Genomic DNA, 21,950 nt, shown 5'->3' on the forward strand with positions numbered 1-21,950 from the left:
ACCCGCGGCCGCTCATACCATGCAGAAAGCGCCGCCATCTGAACACATCTGGTCGCTTATACTTTTAGAAGACGGGATCATGCACTGTGAGCATGATTACAATTATTTTCTAAGCACATAGTTGCTCTTATTCGTCGGAGAATTGGCTTACTTTGCCTCAATTTGTAATCAAAAGCAAAGTAGGAAAAAATATATATTTCGCTTTTCTTTGTGCATTCCAGTTGCACAAACTGAAGAGTATCATCATCTTTAGATATAATGATGTCGCTGGTTGATGAAACTTGAACAGTCGTGAGTGGACGCAAGAATAGACTACAGGGACGCGAGAATAGGCTACAGGGACGCGAGAATAGGCTACAGAGACGTGAGAATAGGCTACAGGGACGCAAGAATAGACTACAGGGACGTGAGAATAGACTACAGGGACGCAAGAATAGACTACAGGGAGGCAAGAATAGACTACAGGGACGTGAGAATAGACTACAGGGACGCGAGAATAGGCTACAGGGACGCGAGAATAGGCTACAGGGACGTGAGAATAGACTACAGGGACGCGAGAATAGGCTACAGGGACGCGAGAATAGGCTACAGGGACGCAAGAATAGACTACAGGGACGCAAGAATAGACTACAGGGACGCAAGAATAGACTACAGGGACGCAAGAATAGACTACAGGGACGCAAGAATAGACTACAGGGACGCAAGAATAGACTACAGGGACGTGAGAATAGACTACAGGGACGCAAGAATAGACTACAGGGACGTGAGAATAGACTACAGGGACGCAAGAATAGACTACAGGGACGCAAGAATAGACTACAGGGACGCAAGAATAGACTACAGGGACGCAAGAATAGACTACAGGGACGTGAGAATAGACTACAGGGACGCAAGAATAGACTACAGGGACGTGAGAATAGACTACAGGGACGCAAGAATAGACTACAGGGACGCAAGAATAGGCTACAGGGACGCAAGAATAGACTACAGGGACGCAAGAATAGACTACAGGGACGCAAGAATAGACTACAGGGACGTGAGAATAGACTACAGGGACGCGAGAATAGGCTACAGGGACGCGAGAATAGGCTACAGGGACGTGAGAATAGACTACAGGGACGCGAGAATAGGCTACAGGGACGCGAGAATAGGCTACAGGGACGCAAGAATAGACTACAGGGACGCAAGAATAGACTACAGGGACGCAAGAATAGACTACAGGGACGCAAGAATAGACTACAGGGACGCAAGAATAGACTACAGGGACGCAAGAATAGACTACAGGGACGTGAGAATAGACTACAGGGACGCAAGAATAGACTACAGGGACGTGAGAATAGACTACAGGGACGCAAGAATAGACTACAGGGACGCAAGAATAGACTACAGGGACGCAAGAATAGACTACAGGGACGCAAGAATAGACTACAGGGACGTGAGAATAGACTACAGGGACGCAAGAATAGACTACAGGGACGCGAGAATAGGCTACAGGGACGCAAGAATAGACTACAGGGACGCAAGAATAGACTACATGGACGCAAGAATAGACTACAGGGACGCAAGAATAGACTACAGGGACGCAAGAATAGACTACAGGGACGCAAGAATAGACTACAGGGACGCAAGAATAGACTACAGGGACGTGAGAATAGACTACAGGGACGCAAGAATAGACTACAGGGACGCGAGAATAGGCTACAGGGACGCGAGAATAGACTACAGGGACGCGAGAATAGGCTACAGGGACGCAAGAATAGACTACAGGGACGCAAGAATAGACTACAGGGACGCAAGAATAGACTACAGGGACGCAAGAATAGACTACAGGGACGTGAGAATAGACTACAGGGACGCAAGAATAGACTACAGGGACGCAAGAATAGACTACAGGGACGCAAGAATAGACTACAGGGACGTGAGAATAGACTACAGGGACGCAAGAATAGACTACAGGGACGCAAGAATAGACTACAGGGACGTGAGAATAGACTACAGGGACGCAAGAATAGACTACAGGGACGTGAGAATAGACTACAGGGACGCGAGAATAGGCTACAGGGACGCGAGAAGCGGACTACATGTTGTCGGAAAACCCGACATCATTTACTAACATATAATACAATAGGCAGATAACCCTAGAAATAGGGCTTTATTCACTCATAGAAAACGTGGCAACAGAGGAATTTTCCTCAGTAAAAAACGGAGGATATCATTGGCATATGTCGATATTAATTTCTCCACCAAAATTTTAATTTTTTTTAAATTTTGCCCCGAGGGGCGAGTTTATTGGGCAGCGCCACTCATCCTGTGAGTGGACACACCGCCATAGTGACAGTATTGGGCAGCGCCACTCATCCTGTGAGTGAACACACCACCATAGTGACAGTATTGGGCAGCGCCACTCATCCTGTGAGTGAACACACCGCCATAGTGACAGTATTTGGCAGCGCCACTCATCCTGTGAGTGGACACACCACCATAGTGCCAGTATTGGACAGCGCCACTCATCCTGTGAGTGAACACACCGCCATAGTGCCAGTATTGGACAGCGCCACTCATCCTGTGAGTGAACACACCACCATAGTGACAGTATTGGGCAGCGCCACTCATCCTGTGAGTGAACACACCGCCATAGTGACAGTATTGGGCAGCGCCACTCATCTTGTGAGTGGACACACCGCCATAGTGACAGTATTGGCCAGCGTCACTCATCCTGTGAGTGGACACACCGCCATAGTGACAGTATTGGGCAGCGCCACTCATCCTGTGAGTGGACACACCGCCATAGTGACAGTATTGGGCAGCGCCACTCATCCTGTGAGTGGACACACCGCCATAGTGACAGTATTGGGCAGCGCCACTCATCCTGTGAGTGGACACACCGCCATAGTGACAGTATTGGGCAGCGCCACTCATCCTGTGAGTGGACACACCGCCATAGTGACAGTATTTGGCAGCGTCACTCATCCTGTGAGTGGACACACCGCCATAGTGACAGTATTGGGCAGCGCCACTCATCCTGTGAGTGGACACACCGCCATAGTGACAGTATTTGGCAGCGTCACTCATCCTGTGAGTGGACACACCGCCATAGTGACAGTATTGGGCAGCGTCAGTCATCCTGTGAGTGGACACACCGCCATAGTGACAGTATTGGCCAGCGTCACTCATCCTGTGAGTGGACACACCGCCATAGTGACAGTATTGGGCAGCATCACTCATCCTGTGAGTGGACACACCACCATAGTGACAGTATTGGGCAGCGCCACTCATCCTGTGAGTGGACACACCGCCATAGTGACAGTATTGGGCAGCGTCACTCATCCTGTGAGTGGACACACCGCCATAGTGACAGTATTGGGCAGCGTCACTCATCCTGTGAGTGGACACACCGCCATAGTGACAGTATTGGGCAGCGCCACTCATCCTGTGTGTGGACACACCGCCATAGTGACAATATTGGGCAGCGTCACTCATCCTGTGAGTGGACACACCGCAATAGTGACAGTATTGGGCAGCGTCACTCATCCTGTGAGTTTACACACCGCCATAGTGACAGTATTGGGCAGCGCCACTCATCCTGTGAGTGGACACACCGCCATAGTGACAGTATTGGGCAGCGTCACTCATCCTGTGAGTGGACACACCACCATAGTGACAGTATTGGGCAGCGTCACTCATCCTGTGAGTGGACACACCGCCATAGTGCCAGTATTGGACAGCGCCACTCATCCTGTGAGTGAACACACCACCATAGTGACAGTATTGGGCAGCGCCACTCATCCTGTGAGTGGACACACCGCCATAGTGACAGTATTGGGCAGCGCCACTCATCCTGTGAGTGGACACACCGCCATAGTGACAGTATTGGGCAGCGCCACTCATCCTGTGAGTGGACACACCGCCATAGTGACAGTATTGGGCAGCGCCGCTCATCCTGTGAGTGGACACACCGCCATAGTGACAGTATTGGGCAGCGCCACTCATCCTGTGAGTGGACACACCGCCATAGTGACAGTATTGGGCAGCGCCACTCATCCTGTGAGTGGACACACCGCCATAGTGACAGTATTGGGCAGCGCCACTCATCCTGTGAGTGGACACACCGCCATAGTGACAGTATTGGGCAGCGCCACTCATCCTGTGAGTGGACACACCGCCATAGTGACAGTATTGGGCAGCGCCGCTCATCCTGTGAGTGGACACACCGCCATAGTGACAGTATTGGGCAGCGCCACTCATCCTGTGAGTGGACACACCGCCATAGTGACAGTATTGGGCAGCGCCGCTCATCCTGTGAGTGGACACACCGCCATAGTGACAGTATTGGGCAGCGCCACTCATCCTGTGAGTGGACACACCGCCATAGTGACAGTATTGGGCAGCGCCACTCATCCTGTGAGTGGACACACCGCCATAGTGACAGTATTGGGCAGCGCCACTCATCCTGTGAGTGGACACACCGCCATAGTGACAGTATTGGGCAGCGCCACTCATCCTGTGAGTGGACACACCGCCATAGTGACAGTATTGGGCAGCGCCACTCATCCTGTGAGTGGACACACCGCCATAGTGACAGTATTGGGCAGCGCCACTCATCCTGTGAGTGAACACACCGCCATAGTGACAGTATTGGGCAGCGCCGCTCATCCTGTGAGTGGACACACCGCCATAGTGACAGTATTGGGCAGCGCCACTCATCCTGTGAGTGGACACGCCGCCATAGTGACAGTATTGGGCAGCGTCACTCATCCTGTGAGTGGACACATCGCCATAGTGACAGTATTGGGCAGCGTCACTCATCCTGTGAGTGGACACACCGCCATAGTGACAGTATTGGGCAGCGCCACTCATCCTGTGAGTGGACACACCGCCATAGTGACAGTATTGGGCAGCGCCACTCATCTTGTGAGTGGACACACCGCCATAGTGACAGTATTGGGCAGCGCCACTCATCCTGTGAGTGGACACACCGCCATAGTGACAGTATTGGGCAGCGTCACATCCTGTGAGTGGACACACCGCCATAGTGACAGTATTGGGCAGCGCCACTCATCCTGTGAGTGGACACACCGCCATAGTGACAGTATTGGGCAGCGCTACTCATCCTGTGAGTGGACACACCGCCATAGTGACAGTATTGGGCAGCGCCACTCATCCTGTGAGTGGACACACCGCCATAGTGACAGTATTGGGCAGCGCCACTCATCCTGTAAGTGGACACACCGCCATAGTGACAGTATTGGGCAGCGTCACTCATCCTGTAAGTGGACACACCGCCATAGTGACAGTATTGGGCAGCGTCACATCCTGTGAGTGGACACACCGCCATAGTGACAGTATTGGGCAGCGCCACTCATCCTGTGAGTGGACACACCGCCATAGTGACAGTATTGGGCAGCGCCACTCATCCTGTAAGTGGACACACCGCCATAGTGACAGTATTGGGCAGCGTCACATCCTGTGAGTGGACACACCGCCATAGTGACAGTATTGGGCAGCGCCACTCATCTTGTGAGTGGACACACCGCCATAGCAGCATGTACAACACTCCCCAATAGGAAGAAAACCCGCTGGGTTGTTCATCCTGACAAATAATGATAAACATCCTTAAATACATCAGTCTATGGACTGTAAACATTATAAAAACATTTCCTTTGATCCATCTTAATTATCAGTACTTAAATACAGTAAATGTGGCCCTCTAATCACTTGTTAATAACTCGCTTGTGGACAAAACAGCCAAGGCGTCAGTGGCAGAGGCCCACAACCGTCGCCATATAATTTAACAAGTCTCGTAGGGGCAAGTCTATCTCCAATAATTATTCCCTTGGACAAGAGTATTATGGATTGTCAAGTGCTGCCATTATCAACACCATCTTCGTCTACAGATCAGGGAGGTGTTATTACCGAAAGCAATTTATTATCTCTACATTCCTGGCCAGTTAGGCAGCTATGGGGTGAGCCGGTTAGAGTGTCGAGACACAGAATAGTGTGAGCTATATTCTCATCTCTTTATTTAAATTAATATACAATATTTCGCCTGATATAGCTGTCAGACTTAGGATTACTGTTATTATTGTGTGCTCTCTGACAGGTCTAATTGGAGAGGAAGAAGAATTAGCCCTAGTTACCTAGTACACCAGTACATGTGTTACCTTGAGGTGCTTCCGGGGCTTAGCGTCCCCGCGGCCCGGTCGTCGACCAGGGTTGCTGGACTGGTCAACCAGGCTGTTGGACGTGTTCATGCCAGCTTCAACCACAAGGAGTGTTCATTATTCATACTGGTTGTCTTCCACCAAAATCAGCCATACAAGATAAGAACTCCCCAATTCAATTACTAATATATGTAGTCTAATACTTTAGTTAATGTCTACTAATCACTAACTATATATATAAACTGTAACGCAGGTTCGAATCCTCGTCACGGCCCTTGTGGATTTGTTCATTTATAAACTATAAACTTCACAGAATGTGTAAGGAAGCAATTTGTGGGAAATTTTAAATCATTCAGTCCACTTTAAACATATAATTTGCTATCGAAAAATAAAAATTAAGGTCAAATGTAAATTACTATATAAATTAAATATAAATCTCACATCACTTTCCCCACAGCTGGTACGGACCAATCAGTAGAGGCAAGGACGGACCAATCAGTAGAGGCAAGGACGGACCAATCAGTAGAGGCAAGGACGGACCAATCAGTAGAGGCAAGGACGGACCAATCAGTAGAGGCAAGGACGGACCAATCAGTAGAGGCAGGGACGGACCAATCAGTAGAGGCAAGGACGGACCAATCAGTAGAGGCAGGGACGGACCAATCAGTAGAGGCAGGGACGGACCAATCAGTAGAGGCAGGTACGGACCAATCAGTAGAGGCAGGTACGGACCAATCAGTAGAGGCAGGGACGGGCCAATCAGTAGAGGCAGGTACGGACCAATCAGTAGAGGCTAAGTAGAAAATAGCCTCATAACACTATCATTTAGCTGTTGAATTAAAAATTCCAGTCAAGCCGTAGGCTGTTAAGCCCTTGGTTACGTGAGCTAATGTTCTACACTAAGCTCACCCCCGGAGAAGTGAGCTAATGTTCTACACTAAGCTCACCCCCGGAGAAGTGAGCTAATGTTCTACACTAAGCTCACCCCCGGAGAAGTGAGCTAATGTTCTACACTAAGCTCACCCCCGGAGAAGTGAGCTAATGTTCTACACTAAGCTCACCCCCGGAGAAGTGAGCTAATGTTCTACACTAAGCTCACCCCCGGAGAAGTGAGCTAATGTTCTACACTAAGCTCACCCCCGGAGAAGTGAGCTAATGTTCTACACTAAGCTCACCCCCGGAGAAGTGAGCTTTAGTCGCCAGCTTGGACAACAATAGAGACGAAAATGTGTTTAATGTTGACCAGACCACACATTAGAAGGTGAAGGGACGACGACGTTTCGGTCCGTCCTGGACCATTCTCAAGTCGATTGTCGTCCCTTCACCTTCTAGTGTGTGGTCTGGTTAACATATTTTAGCCACGTTATTGTTACTCATCGCCTGTATGTGTTTTATCTCCGTTTCCTGTCTATTTTAGGTAAATAGATAACGAATACTTTTTCGAAGGTACATATAATTCTCTAGAAAAATAGTCCTAGACAAGTTTATCTTGGTTTGACGGTTTCAAGGAAAAATGTCTGAATATAATTGATAATAATTTCTAGATAAATTGGACTTTTAGTACATTAAAATGTTGTTTATTTGCCTGTTTTGTTTTTAAGTACTCTGCATAAGGTTACAGTTAGGTTTGTAACTGTAAGCCGATAATATTAGTAAATCATTGTGTTTTGTATTTGTCAGGACCTTACAGCTGTTCAACTGTATTGCTCATTCATTACAGAAATAATTGTACGTGTCTTGTAACTGTTATTTTTACTGTAATTGAAAAAATATTTTTGTCTCAACTGAAATGGAAACTCGGACTTGTGCTTCATTTGGGAAGTTTTTGCCAAATGATAATATAATTATAGTCGAAGACTGAGGACTTAAGACTAAGACAATCAAGGGAAGAAGAGGGGGCACTAAAACAACTCATTTTGAAGCACTAACAAGTGTTTCTATGCACGTAAGTGGCCGAGAATTAACAATGTGTCACACTTTGTGTCAAATTTCCAAAAGTTACGTACCTACTGACAAGGCAATCATGAGGAGGCTTCGTGCCTCTAATGATGAAGATGTCTTTATCATTCCTAAACGCTTCACTGAACCATCCATTTGTTATGGTGATACTGACAATAATATTCCTATAGACAATGTTTACAATACACCAACAAAGAACGAACAAGAATCCCATAGTTCACGCTGGCGCAGATATCGTTACAGAGGATATAACCTCCAGATGATAGCAAACTGATATATCAATTTTATGAAATTGGAACAATTGCATTCCACCATTGTTGAAATTGATCTCCCTGTATCCCTCCATCAGTTCCTGATAACGATAAATTTATTGGACAAAACAAAGACCGAACTGAATTTAAAAGTAAATTTATTGGACAAGATGAAAGAAGGTGAAGACCGTTGACATCCTGCAGCCTATCCTGCTCTTCTGATAATGCTTGCAGCCTATCCTGCTCTTCTGATAGTGCTTGCAGCCTATCCTGCTCTTCTGATAATGCTTGCAGCCTATCCTGCTCTTCTGATAGTGCTTGCAGCCTATCCTGCTCTTCTGATAGTGCTTGCAGCCTATCCTGCTCTTCTGATAGTGCTTGCAGCCTATCCTGCTCTTCTGATAGTGCTTGCAGCCTATCCTGCTCTTCTGATAGTGCTTGCAGCCTATCCTGCTCTTCTGATAGTGCTTGCAGCCTATCCTGCTCTTCTGATAGTGCTTGCAGCCTATCCTGCTCTTCTGATAGTGCTTGCAGCCTATCCTGCTCTTCTGATAGTGCTTGCAGCCTATCCTGCTCTTCTGATAGTGCTTGCAGCCTATCCTGCCCTTCTGCTAGTGCTTGCAGCCTATCCTGCTCTTCTGATAGTGCTTGCAGCCTATCCTGCTCTTCTGATAGTGCTTGCAGCCTATCCTGCTCTTCTGATAGTGCTTGCAGCCTATCCTGCTCTTCTGATAGTGCTTGCAGCCTATCCTGCCCTTCTGCTAGTGCTTGCAGCCTATCCTGCCCTTCTGCTAGTGCTTGCAGCCTATCCTGCTCTTCTGATAGTGCTTGCAGCCTATCCTGCCCTTCTGCTAGTGCTTGCAGCCTATCCTGCTCTTCTGATAGTGCTTGCAGCCTATCCTGCCCTTCTGCTAGTGCTTGTAGCCTATCCTGCTCTTCTGATAGTGCTTGCAGCCTATCCTGCTCTTCTGATAGTGCTTGCAGCCTATCCTGCCCTTCTGCTAGTGCTTGCAGCCTATCCTGCCCTTCTGCTAGTGCTTGCAGCCTATCCTGCTCTTCTGATAGTGCTTGCAGCCTATCCTGCCCTTCTGCTAGTGCTTGCAGCCTATCCTGCTCTTCTGATAGTGCTTGCAGCCTATCCTGCCCTTCTGCTAGTGCTTGTAGCCTATCCTGCTCTTCTGATAGTGCTTGCAGCCTATCCTGCCCTTCTGATAGTGCTTGTAGTCTATCCTGCTCTTCTGATAGTGCTTGCAGCCTATCCTGCCCTTCTGCTAGTGCTTGTAGCCTATCCTGCCCTTCTGATAGTGCTTGCAGCCTATCCTGCTCTTCTGATAGTGCTTGCAGCCTATCCTGCCCTTCTGATAGTGCTTGTAGTCTATCCTGCTCTTCTGATAGTGCTTGCAGCCTATCCTGCCCTTCTGCTAGTGCTTGCAGCCTATCCTGCCCTTCTGATGGTGCTTGCAGCCTATCCTGCTCTTCTGATAGTGCTTGCAGCCTATCCTGCCCTTCTGCTAGTGCTTGTAGTCTATCCTGCTCTTCTGATAGTGCTTGCAGCCTATCCTGCCCTTCTGATAGTGCTTGTAGTCTATCCTGCTCTTCTGATAGTGCTTGCAGCCTATCCTGCCCTTCTGCTAGTGCTTGTAGCCTATCCTGCTCTTCTGCTAGTGCTTGCAGCCTATCCTGCTCTTCTGATAGTGCTTGTAGCCTATCCTGCCCTTCTGCTAGTGCTTGTAGCCTATCCTGCTCTTCTGCTAGTGCTTGCAGCCTATCCTGCTCTTCTGCTAGTGCTTGCAGCCTATCCTGCTCTTCTGATAGTGCTTGCAGCCTATCCTGCTCTTCTGATAGTGCTTGTAGCCTATCCTGCCCTTCTGCTAGTGCTTGTAGCCTATCCTGCTCTTCTGCTAGTGCTTGCAGCCTATCCTGCCCTTCTGCTAGTGCTTGCAGCCTATCCTGCTCTTCTGATAGTGCTTGTAGCCTATCCTGCTCTTCTGATAGTGCTTGTAGTAACAATAGGCATCATTGTACACATATATTATCGTTGTGCACAATTAGAAAGTAGAATTTGATATTATTGAATCTGGCCAGAAAAGGTTTTATATTAATGTTCCTAATAAAACCTAACCTAAACCTCCTACGCCTAATACAAGCTATATTAGGTCTACTATAGACCATATATGAGCTATACTAGGCCTAGGGATATTATAGTTTAGTTTTTTAGCTTTATTTTGTCCGGATTCTGTCAAGAGAATAGGACAAAATTCTCTCATTTTGTCCGTTTACAGCAATATATGTGAGATGGTTCATATAGTTACCTATAAGTGCTATCTAAACAGGAGGATGGCTTACATCTCAACGCCGCCCACCTTCCCGTTACTCCCGTTGACTCGGTAACGCCGCCCACCTTCCCGTTACTCCCGTTGACTCGGTAACGCCGCCCACCTTCCCGTTACTCCCGTTGACTCGGTAACGCCGCCCACCTTCCCGTTACTCCCGTTGTCATGGTAATGCCGCCCACCTTCCCGTTAATCCCGTTGACACGGTAACGCTGCCCACCTTCCCGTTAAGCCGTTGACACAATAACGCCGCCCACCTTCCCGTTAAGCCGTTGACACAATAACGCCGCCCACCTTCCCGTTAAGCCGTTGAAGCGCATATATATATATATATATATATATATATATATATATATATATATATATATATATATATATATATATATATATATATATATGTCGTACCTAATAGCCAGAACTCACTTTTCAGCCTACAATGCAAGGCCCAATTTGCCTAATAAGCCAAGTTTTCATGAATTAATATATTTTCTCTAATTTTTTTCTTATGCAATGATAAAGCAACCTATTTCATTATGTAAGAGGTCAATTTTTTTTTATTGGAGTTAAAATTAACGTAGATATATGACCGAACCTAACCAACCCTACCTAACCTAACCTAACCTATCTTTATAGGTTAGGTTAGGTTAGGTAGCCGAAAAAGTTAGGTTAGGTTAGGTTAGGTAGGTTAGGTAGTCGAAAAGCAATTAATTCATGAAAACTTGGCTTATTAGGCAAATCGGGCCTTGCATAGTAGGCTCAGAAGTGAGTTCTGGCTACTAGGTACGACATATATATATATATATATATACATATATATATATATATATATAACTTTTTAGACACTCAACCCACCAGGGGACTCGAACACTGGCCAACAAGGTGGCAGTTGCATGCTGTATCCACTACGCTATACTTCAAAGCCATAAAGAGAGGTAGGAATTCTGGGGTATTTAACCAACCAGAATTCCAATCCTCTCCCAGGCGATGAGATAGTGTGGGACCTCGGATGCTCTTTCATCGGTTCCTGTTATATGGGAAAACTCAGTGCCAAATGCTTAATGCACAGACTACCCTATTCCAGTAGCTGAAGTTTATAACTTTTTAGACACTCAACCCACCAGGGGACTCGAACACTGGCCAACAAGGTGGCAGTTGCATGCTGTATCCACTACGCTATACTTCAAAGCCATAAAGAGAGGTAGGAATTCTGGGGTATTTAACCAACCAGAATTCCAATCCTCTCCCAGGCGATGAGATAGTGTGGGACCTCGGATGCTCTTTCATCGGTTCCTGTTATATGGGAAAACTCAGTGCCAAATGCTTAATGCACAGACTACCCTATTCCAGTAGCTGAAGTTTATAACTTTTTAGACACTCAACCCACCAGGGGACTCGAACACTGGCCAACAAGGTGGCAGTTGCATGCTGTATCCACTACGCTATACTTCAAAGCCATAAAGAGAGGTAGGAATTCTGGGGTATTTAACCAACCAGAATTCCAATCCTCTCCCAGGCGATGAGATAGTGTGGGACCTCGGATGCTCTTTCATCGGTTCCTGTTATATGGGAAAACTCAGTGCCAAATGCTTAATGCACAGACTACCCTATTCCAGTAGCTGAAGTTTATAACTTTTTAGACACTCAACCCACCAGGGGACTCGAACACTGGCCAACAAGGTGGCAGTTGCATGCTGTATCCACTACGCTATACTTCAAAGCCATAAAGAGAGGTAGGAATTCTGGGGTATTTAACCAACCAGAATTCCAATCCTCTCCCAGGCGATGAGATAGTGTGGGACCTCGGATGCTCTTTCATCGGTTCCTGTTATATGGGAAAACTCAGTGCCAAATGCTTAATGCACAGACTACCCTATTCCAGTAGCTGAAGTTTATAACTTTTTAGACACTCAACCCACCAGGGGACTCGAACACTGGCCAACAAGGTGGCAGTTGCATGCTGTATCCACTACGCTATACTTCAAAGCCATAAAGAGAGGTAGGAATTCTGGGGTATTTAACCAACCAGAATTCCAATCCTCTCCCAGGCGATGAGATAGTGTGGGACCTCGGATGCTCTTTCATCGGTTCCTGTTATATGGGAAAACTCAGTGCCAAATGCTTAATGCACAGACTACCCTATTCCAGTAGCTGAAGTTTATAACTTTTTAGACACTCAACCCACCAGGGGACTCGAACACTGGCCAACAAGGTGGCAGTTGCATGCTGTATCCACTACGCTATACTTCAAAGCCATAAAGAGAGGTAGGAATTCTGGGGTATTTAACCAACCAGAATTCCAATCCTCTCCCAGGCGATGAGATAGTGTGGGACCTCGGATGCTCTTTCATCGGTTCCTGTTATATGGGAAAACTCAGTGCCAAATGCTTAATGCACAGACTACCCTATTCCAGTAGCTGAAGTTTATAACTTTTTAGACACTCAACCCACCAGGGGACTCGAACACTGGCCAACAAGGTGGCAGTTGCATGCTGTATCCACTACGCTATACTTCAAAGCCATAAAGAGAGGTAGGAATTCTGGGGTATTTAACCAACCAGAATTCCAATCCTCTCCCAGGCGATGAGATAGTGTGGGACCTCGGATGCTCTTTCATCGGTTCCTGTTATATGGGAAAACTCAGTGCCAAATGCTTAATGCACAGACTACCCTATACCAGTAGCTGAAGTTTATAACTTTTTAGACACTCAACCCACCAGGGGACTCGAACACTGGCCAACAAGGTGGCAGTTGCATGCTGTATCCACTACGCTATACTTCAAAGCCATAAAGAGAGGTAGGAATTCTGGGGTATTTAACCAACCAGAATTCCAATCCTCTCCCAGGCAATGAGATAGTGTGGGACCTCGGATGCTCTTTCATCGGTTCCTGTTATATGGGAAAACTCAGTGCCAAATGCTTAATGCACAGACTACCCTATTCCAGTAGCTGAAGTTTATAACTTTTTAGACACTCAACCCACCAGGGGACTCGAACACTGGCCAACAAGGTGGCAGTTGCATGCTGTATCCACTACGCTATACTTCAAAGCCATAAAGAGAGGTAGGAATTCTGGGGTATTTAACCAACCAGAATTCCAATCCTCTCCCAGGCGATGAGATAGTGTGGGACCTCGGATGCTCTTTCATCGGTTCCTGTTATATGGGAAAACTCAGTGCCAAATGCTTAATGCACAGACTACCCTATTCCAGTAGCTGAAGTTTATAACTTTTTAGACACTCAACCCACCAGGGGACTCGAACACTGGCCAACAAGGTGGCAGTTGCATGCTGTATCCACTACGCTATACTTCAAAGCCATAAAGAGAGGTAGGAATTCTGGGGTATTTAACCAACCAGAATTCCAATCCTCTCCCAGGCGATGAGATAGTGTGGGACCTCGGATGCTCTTTCATCGGTTCCTGTTATATGGGAAAACTCAGTGCCAAATGCTTAATGCACAGACTACCCTATTCCAGTAGCTGAAGTTTATAACTTTTTAGACACTCAACCCACCAGGGGACTCGAACACTGGCCAACAAGGTGGCAGTTGCATGCTGTATCCACTACGCTATACTTCAAAGCCATAAAGAGAGGTAGGAATTCTGGGGTATTTAACCAACCAGAATTCCAATCCTCTCCCAGGCGATGAGATAGTGTGGGACCTCGGATGCTCTTTCATCGGTTCCTGTTATATGGGAAAACTCAGTGCCAAATGCTTAATGCACAGACTACCCTATTCCAGTAGCTGAAGTTTATAACTTTTTAGACACTCAACCCACCAGGGGACTCGAACACTGGCCAACAAGGTGGCAGTTGCATGCTGTATCCACTACGCTATACTTCAAAGCCATAAAGAGAGGTAGGAATTCTGGGGTATTTAACCAACCAGAATTCCAATCCTCTCCCAGGCGATGAGATAGTGTGGGACCTCGGATGCTCTTTCATCGGTTCCTGTTATATGGGAAAACTCAGTGCCAAATGCTTAATGCACAGACTACCCTATTCCAGTAGCTGAAGTTTATAACTTTTTGCCGGCGGCGGAAGTGGTTCAAATAGCCTCGGCTATCACTTCCTTATGTCCGGTCGTGATGGTCAAGCGGATTAAGGCGTCCCTGTACATACCAGTTGTGGGAGTATGGGTTCGAGTCACTTCTGGGGTGTGAGTTTTCAGTTGTATGTAGTCCTGGGGACCATTCAGGCTTGTTTGCATTTGTGTTCCTCACGTGTGCCCCAAAGAATGAGGTGATTTGATAAAATGCTATGCCCAAGATTACCATCCGAGTGCCGGCGGGGAAGTGGTTCAAATAGCCTCGGCTATCACTTCCTTATGTCCGGTCGTGATGGTCAAGCGGATTAAGGCGTCCCTGTACATACCAGTTGTGGGAGTATGGGTTCGAGTCACTTCTGGGGTGTGAGTTTTCAGTTGTATATAGTCCTGGGGACCATTCAGGCTTGTTTGCATTTGTGTTCCTCACGTGTGCCCCAAAGAATGAGGTGATTTGATAAAATGCTATGCCCAAGATTACCATCCGAGTGCCGGCGGGGAAGTGGTTCAAATAGCCTCGGCTATCACTTCCTTATGTCCGGTCGTGATGGTCAAGCGGATTAAGGCGTCCCTGTACATACCAGTTGTGGGAGTATGGGTTCGAGTCACTTCTGGGGTGTGAGTTTTCAGTTGTATATAGTCCTGGGGACCATTCAGGCTTGTTTGCATTTGTGTTCCTCACGTGTGCCCCAAAGAATGAGGTGATTTGATAAAATGCTATGCCCAAGATTACCATCCGAGTGCCGGCGGGGAAGTGGTTCAAATAGCCTCGGCTATCACTTCCTTATGTCCGGTCGTGATGGTCAAGCGGATTAAGGCGTCCCTGTACATACCAGTTGTGGGAGTATGGGTTCGAGTCACTTCTGGGGTGTGAGTTTTCAGTTGTATATAGTCCTGGGGACCATTCAGGCTTGTTTGCATATATATATATATATATATATATATATATGTATATATATATATAGATATATATATATATATATATATATATATATATATATATATATATACATATGTCGTACCTAGTAGCCAGAACGCACTTCTCAGCCTACTATGCAAGGCCTGATTTGCCTAATAAGCCAAATTTTCCTGAATTAATATATTTTTTCTAATTTTTTTCTTATGAAATGATAAAGCTACCCATTTCATTACGTATGAGGTCAACTTTTTTTTATTGGAGTTAAAATTAACGTAGATATATGACCGAACCTAACCAACCCTACCTATCTTAACCCAACCTATCTTTATAGGTTAGGTTAGGTTAGGTAGCCGAAAAAGTTAGGTTAGGTTAGGTTAGGTAGTCGAAAAACAATTAATTCATGAAAACTTGGCTTATTAGGCAAATCGGGCCTTGAATAGTAGGCAGAGAAGTGAGTTCTGGCTATTAGGTACGACACATATATATATATATATATATATATATATATATATATATATATATATATATATATATATATATATATATATATATATATATATATATATATATATATATATATATATATATATATATATATATATATATATATATATATATATATATATATATATATATATATATATATATATATATATAAATGCATGCATGCATTTATAATATGTATTTTCGAGGTTGGAGGAGAGACGGAAAAGAGGGGGGGGGGGTATTGAGGGGAAGGGAGGGGAGATGGGGTGAGGGAAGGTAGGAATGTGGAGAGAGAGAGAGAGAGAGAGAGAGAGAGAGAGAGAGAGAGAGAGAGAGAGAGAGAGAGAGAGAGAGAGAGAGAGAGAGAGAGAGAGAGAGAGAGAGAGAGAGAATGATGGAGGTAGAGAGAGACTATACCCCGGGCACCGCCGGGTCCTCCCCCCCCCCCCTCTCCAGTATACTAATAAGGGAGAGGAAATCCTATTATGCTTATCGAGGTATCCCCTAGACGAGGGCTCGGGCTGTCACCACTCTCACCCATCTACATCTCGGCCAAACCCATCGCTGATTAACCTCACCGAGTGATGCTTCTCACATAATTACTCCAACATCAATTAAACAAAATAAAATTTGTTCTGAATCAAACAAGCTTGATTTAGAATCTTTAAACCATATTTAATGATTACATGATCATGTTTAATCATTACGTATTGATCATATTTAATCATTAAGTAATGATCATGTATAGATACTAAAGTTAGATCATGTTTAATCATTAAATATTGTTCATGTTTAATCATTAAGTATTGATCATGTTTAATCCTTAGGTATTGAAGTGCGTTGTTGACCTCTGATAAATTATCAATACTTGCATTAAGGCTCCTTTTCCTCTTCGTCTTGCAAGACTGAATATAATTTTTTTAAACAGGTTTCATGGGATTTGCATCCTGGTCTGGATATGTGGTATGTTGGCTGGCTTGGCCCGGTCCTGGGGTCATATCCTGCCGCAGGGACGGTGGCCCGGGGCCCCTGGCAGCGTGGGCCACTATGCCGGCCCACCAGGCTGTGCTGGCTAGCTTTATCTCACCACAGATAGTTTATACCAAGTCCAGGTAATGTTAGTTTCTGTCACAGGATATTGGCTCTATACACTGCTGGTGGAAGCAGGAGACATCAGCCCATGCAACTAACCCTTTATCACTCTAGATGCTAACCGTTCGAGACGCCTCTCCTCATCAACCACAACAGATAGGACTATTGTGTAATTATTGTATCATTTTGTATCCATTAATTAGCAATTTTTAAATATAGATAACATTCTACAAGTATTAACTACAGAACCTCCGCACTCTGTTCAGTTTACGTACAAGTGTTCAGTATATAAAGAAGTCTTCAGTCAGACTCTTGAAATACTTGGTCAGACTTTCTCAGGCAGGTATACTTTAGTTTTAAACATTTTTCAAAACTAAAGTATACTTTCAATGTATATTCACTTGAGGAAGATGTTCAGTTCTTTGTGTATATTTCCTATCCTGCAGAAATAGCAATGGAACCCTGAGGAGAAACCGCCAACCCATTACGACTATGACTATATAGTACTTAGAAGGGGTCAGGATAAGGATATGGGATGGGACGAAAGGAAGGAATGGATGTAGCAAAACGAGGAAGCTCTTTAGCTTAAAATAGAATCTAATAGTGTCATAGTTAGTACAAAAGTTAATCAAAGTACTAAAAAAGTACAAAAGGCTCTTATAGTTAATCACAGAACCACCTGCAGTATCGGATGGGTCCACTTGGTAACATCTAGGCCCATTACAATATACTTTTTTCACACTAAAGGACGAGGCTTCGGGCAGTGACAAAATCTGGTTTAAATGATTTAAATTTTTTATTTTATTGCATTTTATTTTATTTTATTTTTTAAATGATCAATGAGTTGTTTAGAAAAAAACAATTTGAAACTCCTTATTACTTCAGATAACTGTATTGAAAATAAATCTGTCCTGCAAACTCCAAAGTAGAAACTAGTGTATTGTAATTACTTTTTTTACAATAAATCGCCGATAGATTTCATCCTTACAACTGATGATTTATTTTAATGTTAATATATCCATGTTTAAGGTTAATGTGGATTTATTAGGGCGACCAGTTCTTGTGTTCTGAATTATATCCCGTCCTGGGATAATTATAGGAGCAGTATGGGGCTCGAACCGGCATCCTCTGTCACCCCGAGACGCGCGCGTTAACCCATTGGACCACACTTGTTAACAATAATTTAACCTGGTAACTTGACGGAGAACTGACAATAACTTAACGGAGAACTGACGGTAACTTGACGGAGAACTGACGGTAACTTGACATGAGTTTACGTGAATATACCTGAGAGCCGCCATGATACTATTGGCCTCGCCGAGGGCAGGAAGCCGGCGGCTTTTCAAAGGTTCAACTCACCTCTAACTATTTTTCCTGATGATTTTAAGCTGCTATAGTGACCTTTATGGCTTCGGCGGGTAGGCGGTTCCACGGGTTACTAACCCTGTGGGTGAAGAAGCCTCTCCTGTTCTCAGTCCAACATTGTGGCTTGTTGAGCTTGACACCATTCATGGGAGACATCTCCCGTCACGCAGGGTGCAGTCGCACCTCCACACATCTCCAGTTTCAGCTCTTGATACTGGTAATGGCTCAAAAGGGCCACCACTTACGGGCTATTCATGCCCGTGCCACCTTTTGGGTGGCTAGATCTTCATCAATTATTGACACCGTTGCTCCTTGTTTGTGTTACATCTGACCTTCTGAAAAAATTGTCTGCTTCAACATCCTTCAAATTGTTCAGTATTTTTAAGGTTTCAATGAGATCCGCCCTGTCATGCCTGGTTTGTAGTGTTGTCAGCCCTGTAGACCTTCAACCGTTCCTGATACGGGTGATGACTTAACTCTGGAATAACTTTTGATGCCCGGTGTTGCACCTTCTCCAGAGCTGCTGTGTCAGCAGCTGAAGATGAGGCCTCCATGCTTGGATACAGTAATCCAAGTGAGGACGCACCAGTGACTTACACAGTTGAACCATTACTTCCTTTCCTTGAAGTCAAAGGTTCGTTTCACTGTTCAATGGTCTGGTTGGCTTTTAATTATTGCACCGCTCATTTGTCGTGCAACTTTCATTGATTAGAGTCAAGAAAAGCTCTTGCAAGTCTTCTTGCCATTTGTGGAGTTTATGTAGATTCCTCTGTAAGGCCTCGATATCATTTTCACTTTCCTCTGTACCATAAATCTTTGTGTTATCTGCAGATTTGATGATGTGGTCTGTAATATTGTTATCTTTGTCATGATGTATACGACAGGAAGGTTATCCTAATATTGAGCCCAGCGGAGCCCCACTCACCGCAGTTCTCTTGTCAGATTCAATTCCGTTTTGAACGACTCATTGATTTTTGTTTCTTGTTTAAACCATTGTTTTGTCCATTCTAATATACTAACATTTATTCCATGTGACTGTAATACCCTTGTCAGTGGTTCATGCGGTACCTTGTTAAAAGCTTTAGCGAAGTACATGTAAACCACATCTACCTGAAGCCCTTTGAGTAGCTAGTTTTCCAAAAATGTGAGCAGGTTTGTAAGGCAGGATTTTTTAACAACTTATATTGCGTCGATTTTGCAAGATTGTTCACGATGAGATGATGAATGATTCTCTGTATTATGAGTCAGGCTGACTCATGGACGGTAGTTTTCTGATGAGTTCTTCCTACCTTTTTAGAAAATAATGGTGACAGTATCTGAAAAGAAGTTTGAGTGGTAGAGATAATTCATCTGATGCTTTACGACTTTAGATTGAGGTCCATCTACACCTGGAGCCTTTGAGTGTTTTAGTTTGTCAATGTTCTTCCTGAATATGTCCACATTATGGGGTAAATATATCATAATTCTTTCTCTTCACCCGCTTCAACCACGTGTGTGGGTGATGGATGGCAGCTACACGTTGTCGTGTGAACACTCATGTGAAGTGTTCATTCAGAGTGATGGACACCCTTCTATACTCCGTTATAACTTGGTGTGAACACTCATGTGAAGTGTTCATTCAGAGTGATGGACACCCTTCTATACTCCGTTATAACTTGGTGTGAACACTCATGTGAAGTGTTCATTCAGAGTGATGGACACCCTTCTATACTCCGTTATAACTTGGTTAGTCTCATTTTTTAAGGGTCCAACCGAGTCCTTTGTTCTAGTTTGAATTTTTATGTAGGCATAGAATGACTTCGGATTTTTCTTTGTTTTAGGCAAGTTTTCCTTTATATTTGCCTATTTATTGTCTGTCTCTACTTCCTCATCACAATCCACTTGAGAATGGTCCAGGACGGACCGAAACGTCGTCGTCCCTTCACCTTCTAGTGTGTGGTCTGGTCAACTTTTCCTTTGTAGCTTCTTTGGACCGATCTGATTTCCTGCGCGGCTAAATTTAAAGTCCTTCTGTATGTCTTAAAATCGTTAAGATTCGCTACTCTGGAACAAAAAGTTGCAAGTAGCACGGGCTATGGTGAGCCCGTAGTGGACTGTTTAATCTTATAATCAATTTTGTTCTTTGTTAACTGATACCTGTTCTAGAAGTTCCACTTAGTTATTGGAGATTTGTTTACTCTCTATGTCATCCATTTTGTTATCTTTCTGGCATATATATATATTAGACATGTTGAGTTATGACATTTTTGTAATTTTTTCCCATAATGTTTGCATGCCTGGATGACCTGTGAGGCTCCTCATGGAGGTGTGAGGTGGTTTGCAGTTCTCATTCCTTGATAATTTCCTCCATGATAATCTAGAAATAATCTAGAAATAATCTAGAAATAATCCAGGTAATCATTTTGGACTTTTACATGAGTTTCTGTGGGTCTGTCTTAAAATTTTCTCAACGTAAGAAGTGTGAGCTCCTTCCTGCCTGAAGTTGACCAATCATGCCGTCTTGTGATGTCAGGACAAGATGTAGAATGCTGTTACCTGGTGTGTGACCTGTGTAACATGCTGTGTGGGGGGGTGAAATGTGTAACATGCTGTGTGGGGGGGGGTGTGACCTGTGTAACAAGCTGTGTGGGGGGGTGAAATGTGTAACATGCTGTGTGGGGGGGTGACCTGTGTAACATGCTGTGTGGGGGGGGGGTGACCTGTGTAACATGCTGTGTGGGGGGGGGTGACCTGTGTAACATGCTGTGTGGGGGGGGGTGACCTGTGTAACATGCTGTGTGGTGGGGTGACCTGTGTAACATGCTGTGTGGGGGGGTGACCTGTGTAACATGCTGTGTGGGGGTGACCTGTGTAACATGCTGTGTGGGGGTGACCTGTGTAACATGCTGTGTGGGGGGGGTTGACCTGTGTAGCATGCTGTGTGGGGGGGGTGACCTGTGTAACATGCTGTGTGGGGGGGTGACCTGTGTAACATGCTGTGTGTGGGGGTGACCTGTGTAACATGCTGTGTGGGGGGGTGACCTGTGTAACATGCTGTGTGGGGGGGGGTGACCTGTGTAACATGCTGTGTGGGGGGGTGACCTGTGTAACATGCTGTGTGGGGGGGGTGACCTGTGTAACAAGCTGTGTGGGGGGGTGACCTGTGTAACATGCTGTGTAGGGGGGTGACCTGTGTAACATGCTGTGTGGGGGGTGACCTGTGTAACATGCTGTGTGGGGGGGTGACCTGTGTAACATGCTGTGGGGGGTGTAGGGAGTCATGCAACGAGTCAAGATAGTGCTTTCCTTGTGAAGTTAACTTTAACTAATCTATAATCTCGTGATTCTCCAATTATAAGGA

At 45.3% G+C, this 21,950-nt stretch overlaps 2 protein-coding genes across 2 annotated transcripts; one reads left to right on the forward strand and one right to left on the reverse strand.

Annotated features, from left to right (window-relative positions):
- The first annotated feature begins 19 nt into the window (after positions 1–19).
- Positions 20–8,394, forward strand: LOC138364555 (golgin subfamily A member 6-like protein 22). Its single transcript, XM_069324212.1, has 5 exons — positions 20–86; positions 290–2,023; positions 6,101–6,140; positions 6,619–6,861; positions 8,160–8,394. The coding sequence occupies exons 1-5, from the start codon at positions 20–22 to the stop codon at positions 8,392–8,394; spliced, it is 2,319 nt and encodes a 772-aa protein (XP_069180313.1).
- Positions 8,395–8,404: 10 nt separating this feature from the next.
- Positions 8,405–19,164, reverse strand: LOC123748965 (trichohyalin-like). The gene is made up of 2 exons (XM_069324213.1): positions 19,083–19,164; positions 8,405–10,368 (listed from the first exon to the last, which is right to left on the reverse strand). The coding sequence occupies exons 1-2, from the start codon at positions 19,162–19,164 to the stop codon at positions 8,405–8,407; spliced, it is 2,046 nt and encodes a 681-aa protein (XP_069180314.1).
- Positions 19,165–21,950: the final 2,786 nt, after the last annotated feature.

The sequence above is a fragment of the Procambarus clarkii genome, chromosome 13 (assembly GCF_040958095.1).
Source record: "Procambarus clarkii isolate CNS0578487 chromosome 13, FALCON_Pclarkii_2.0, whole genome shotgun sequence".
Lineage (NCBI taxonomy): Eukaryota > Metazoa > Arthropoda > Malacostraca > Decapoda > Cambaridae > Procambarus > Procambarus clarkii.

Bases quoted from the DNA above. Each gene is read 5' to 3' on its own strand.
- LOC123748965 (XM_069324213.1), bottom strand. From the start codon at position 19,164: ATGGAGGCCTCATCTTCAGCTGCTGACACAGCAGCTCTGGAGAAGGTG. The intron at 10,369-19,082 runs GTCATCACCCGT...TGTTACTACAAG, and splicing joins AAAAGTTATTCCAGAGTTAA to CACTATCAGAAGAGCAGGAT.
- LOC138364555 (XM_069324212.1), top strand. From the start codon at position 20: ATGCAGAAAGCGCCGCCATCTGAACACATCTGGTCGCTTATACTTTTA. The intron at 87-289 runs GTGAGCATGATT...AAACTTGAACAG, and splicing joins AGAAGACGGGATCATGCACT to TCGTGAGTGGACGCAAGAAT. The intron at 6,862-8,159 runs GTACGGACCAAT...AATTTCCAAAAG, and splicing joins GGACCAATCAGTAGAGGCAG to TTACGTACCTACTGACAAGG.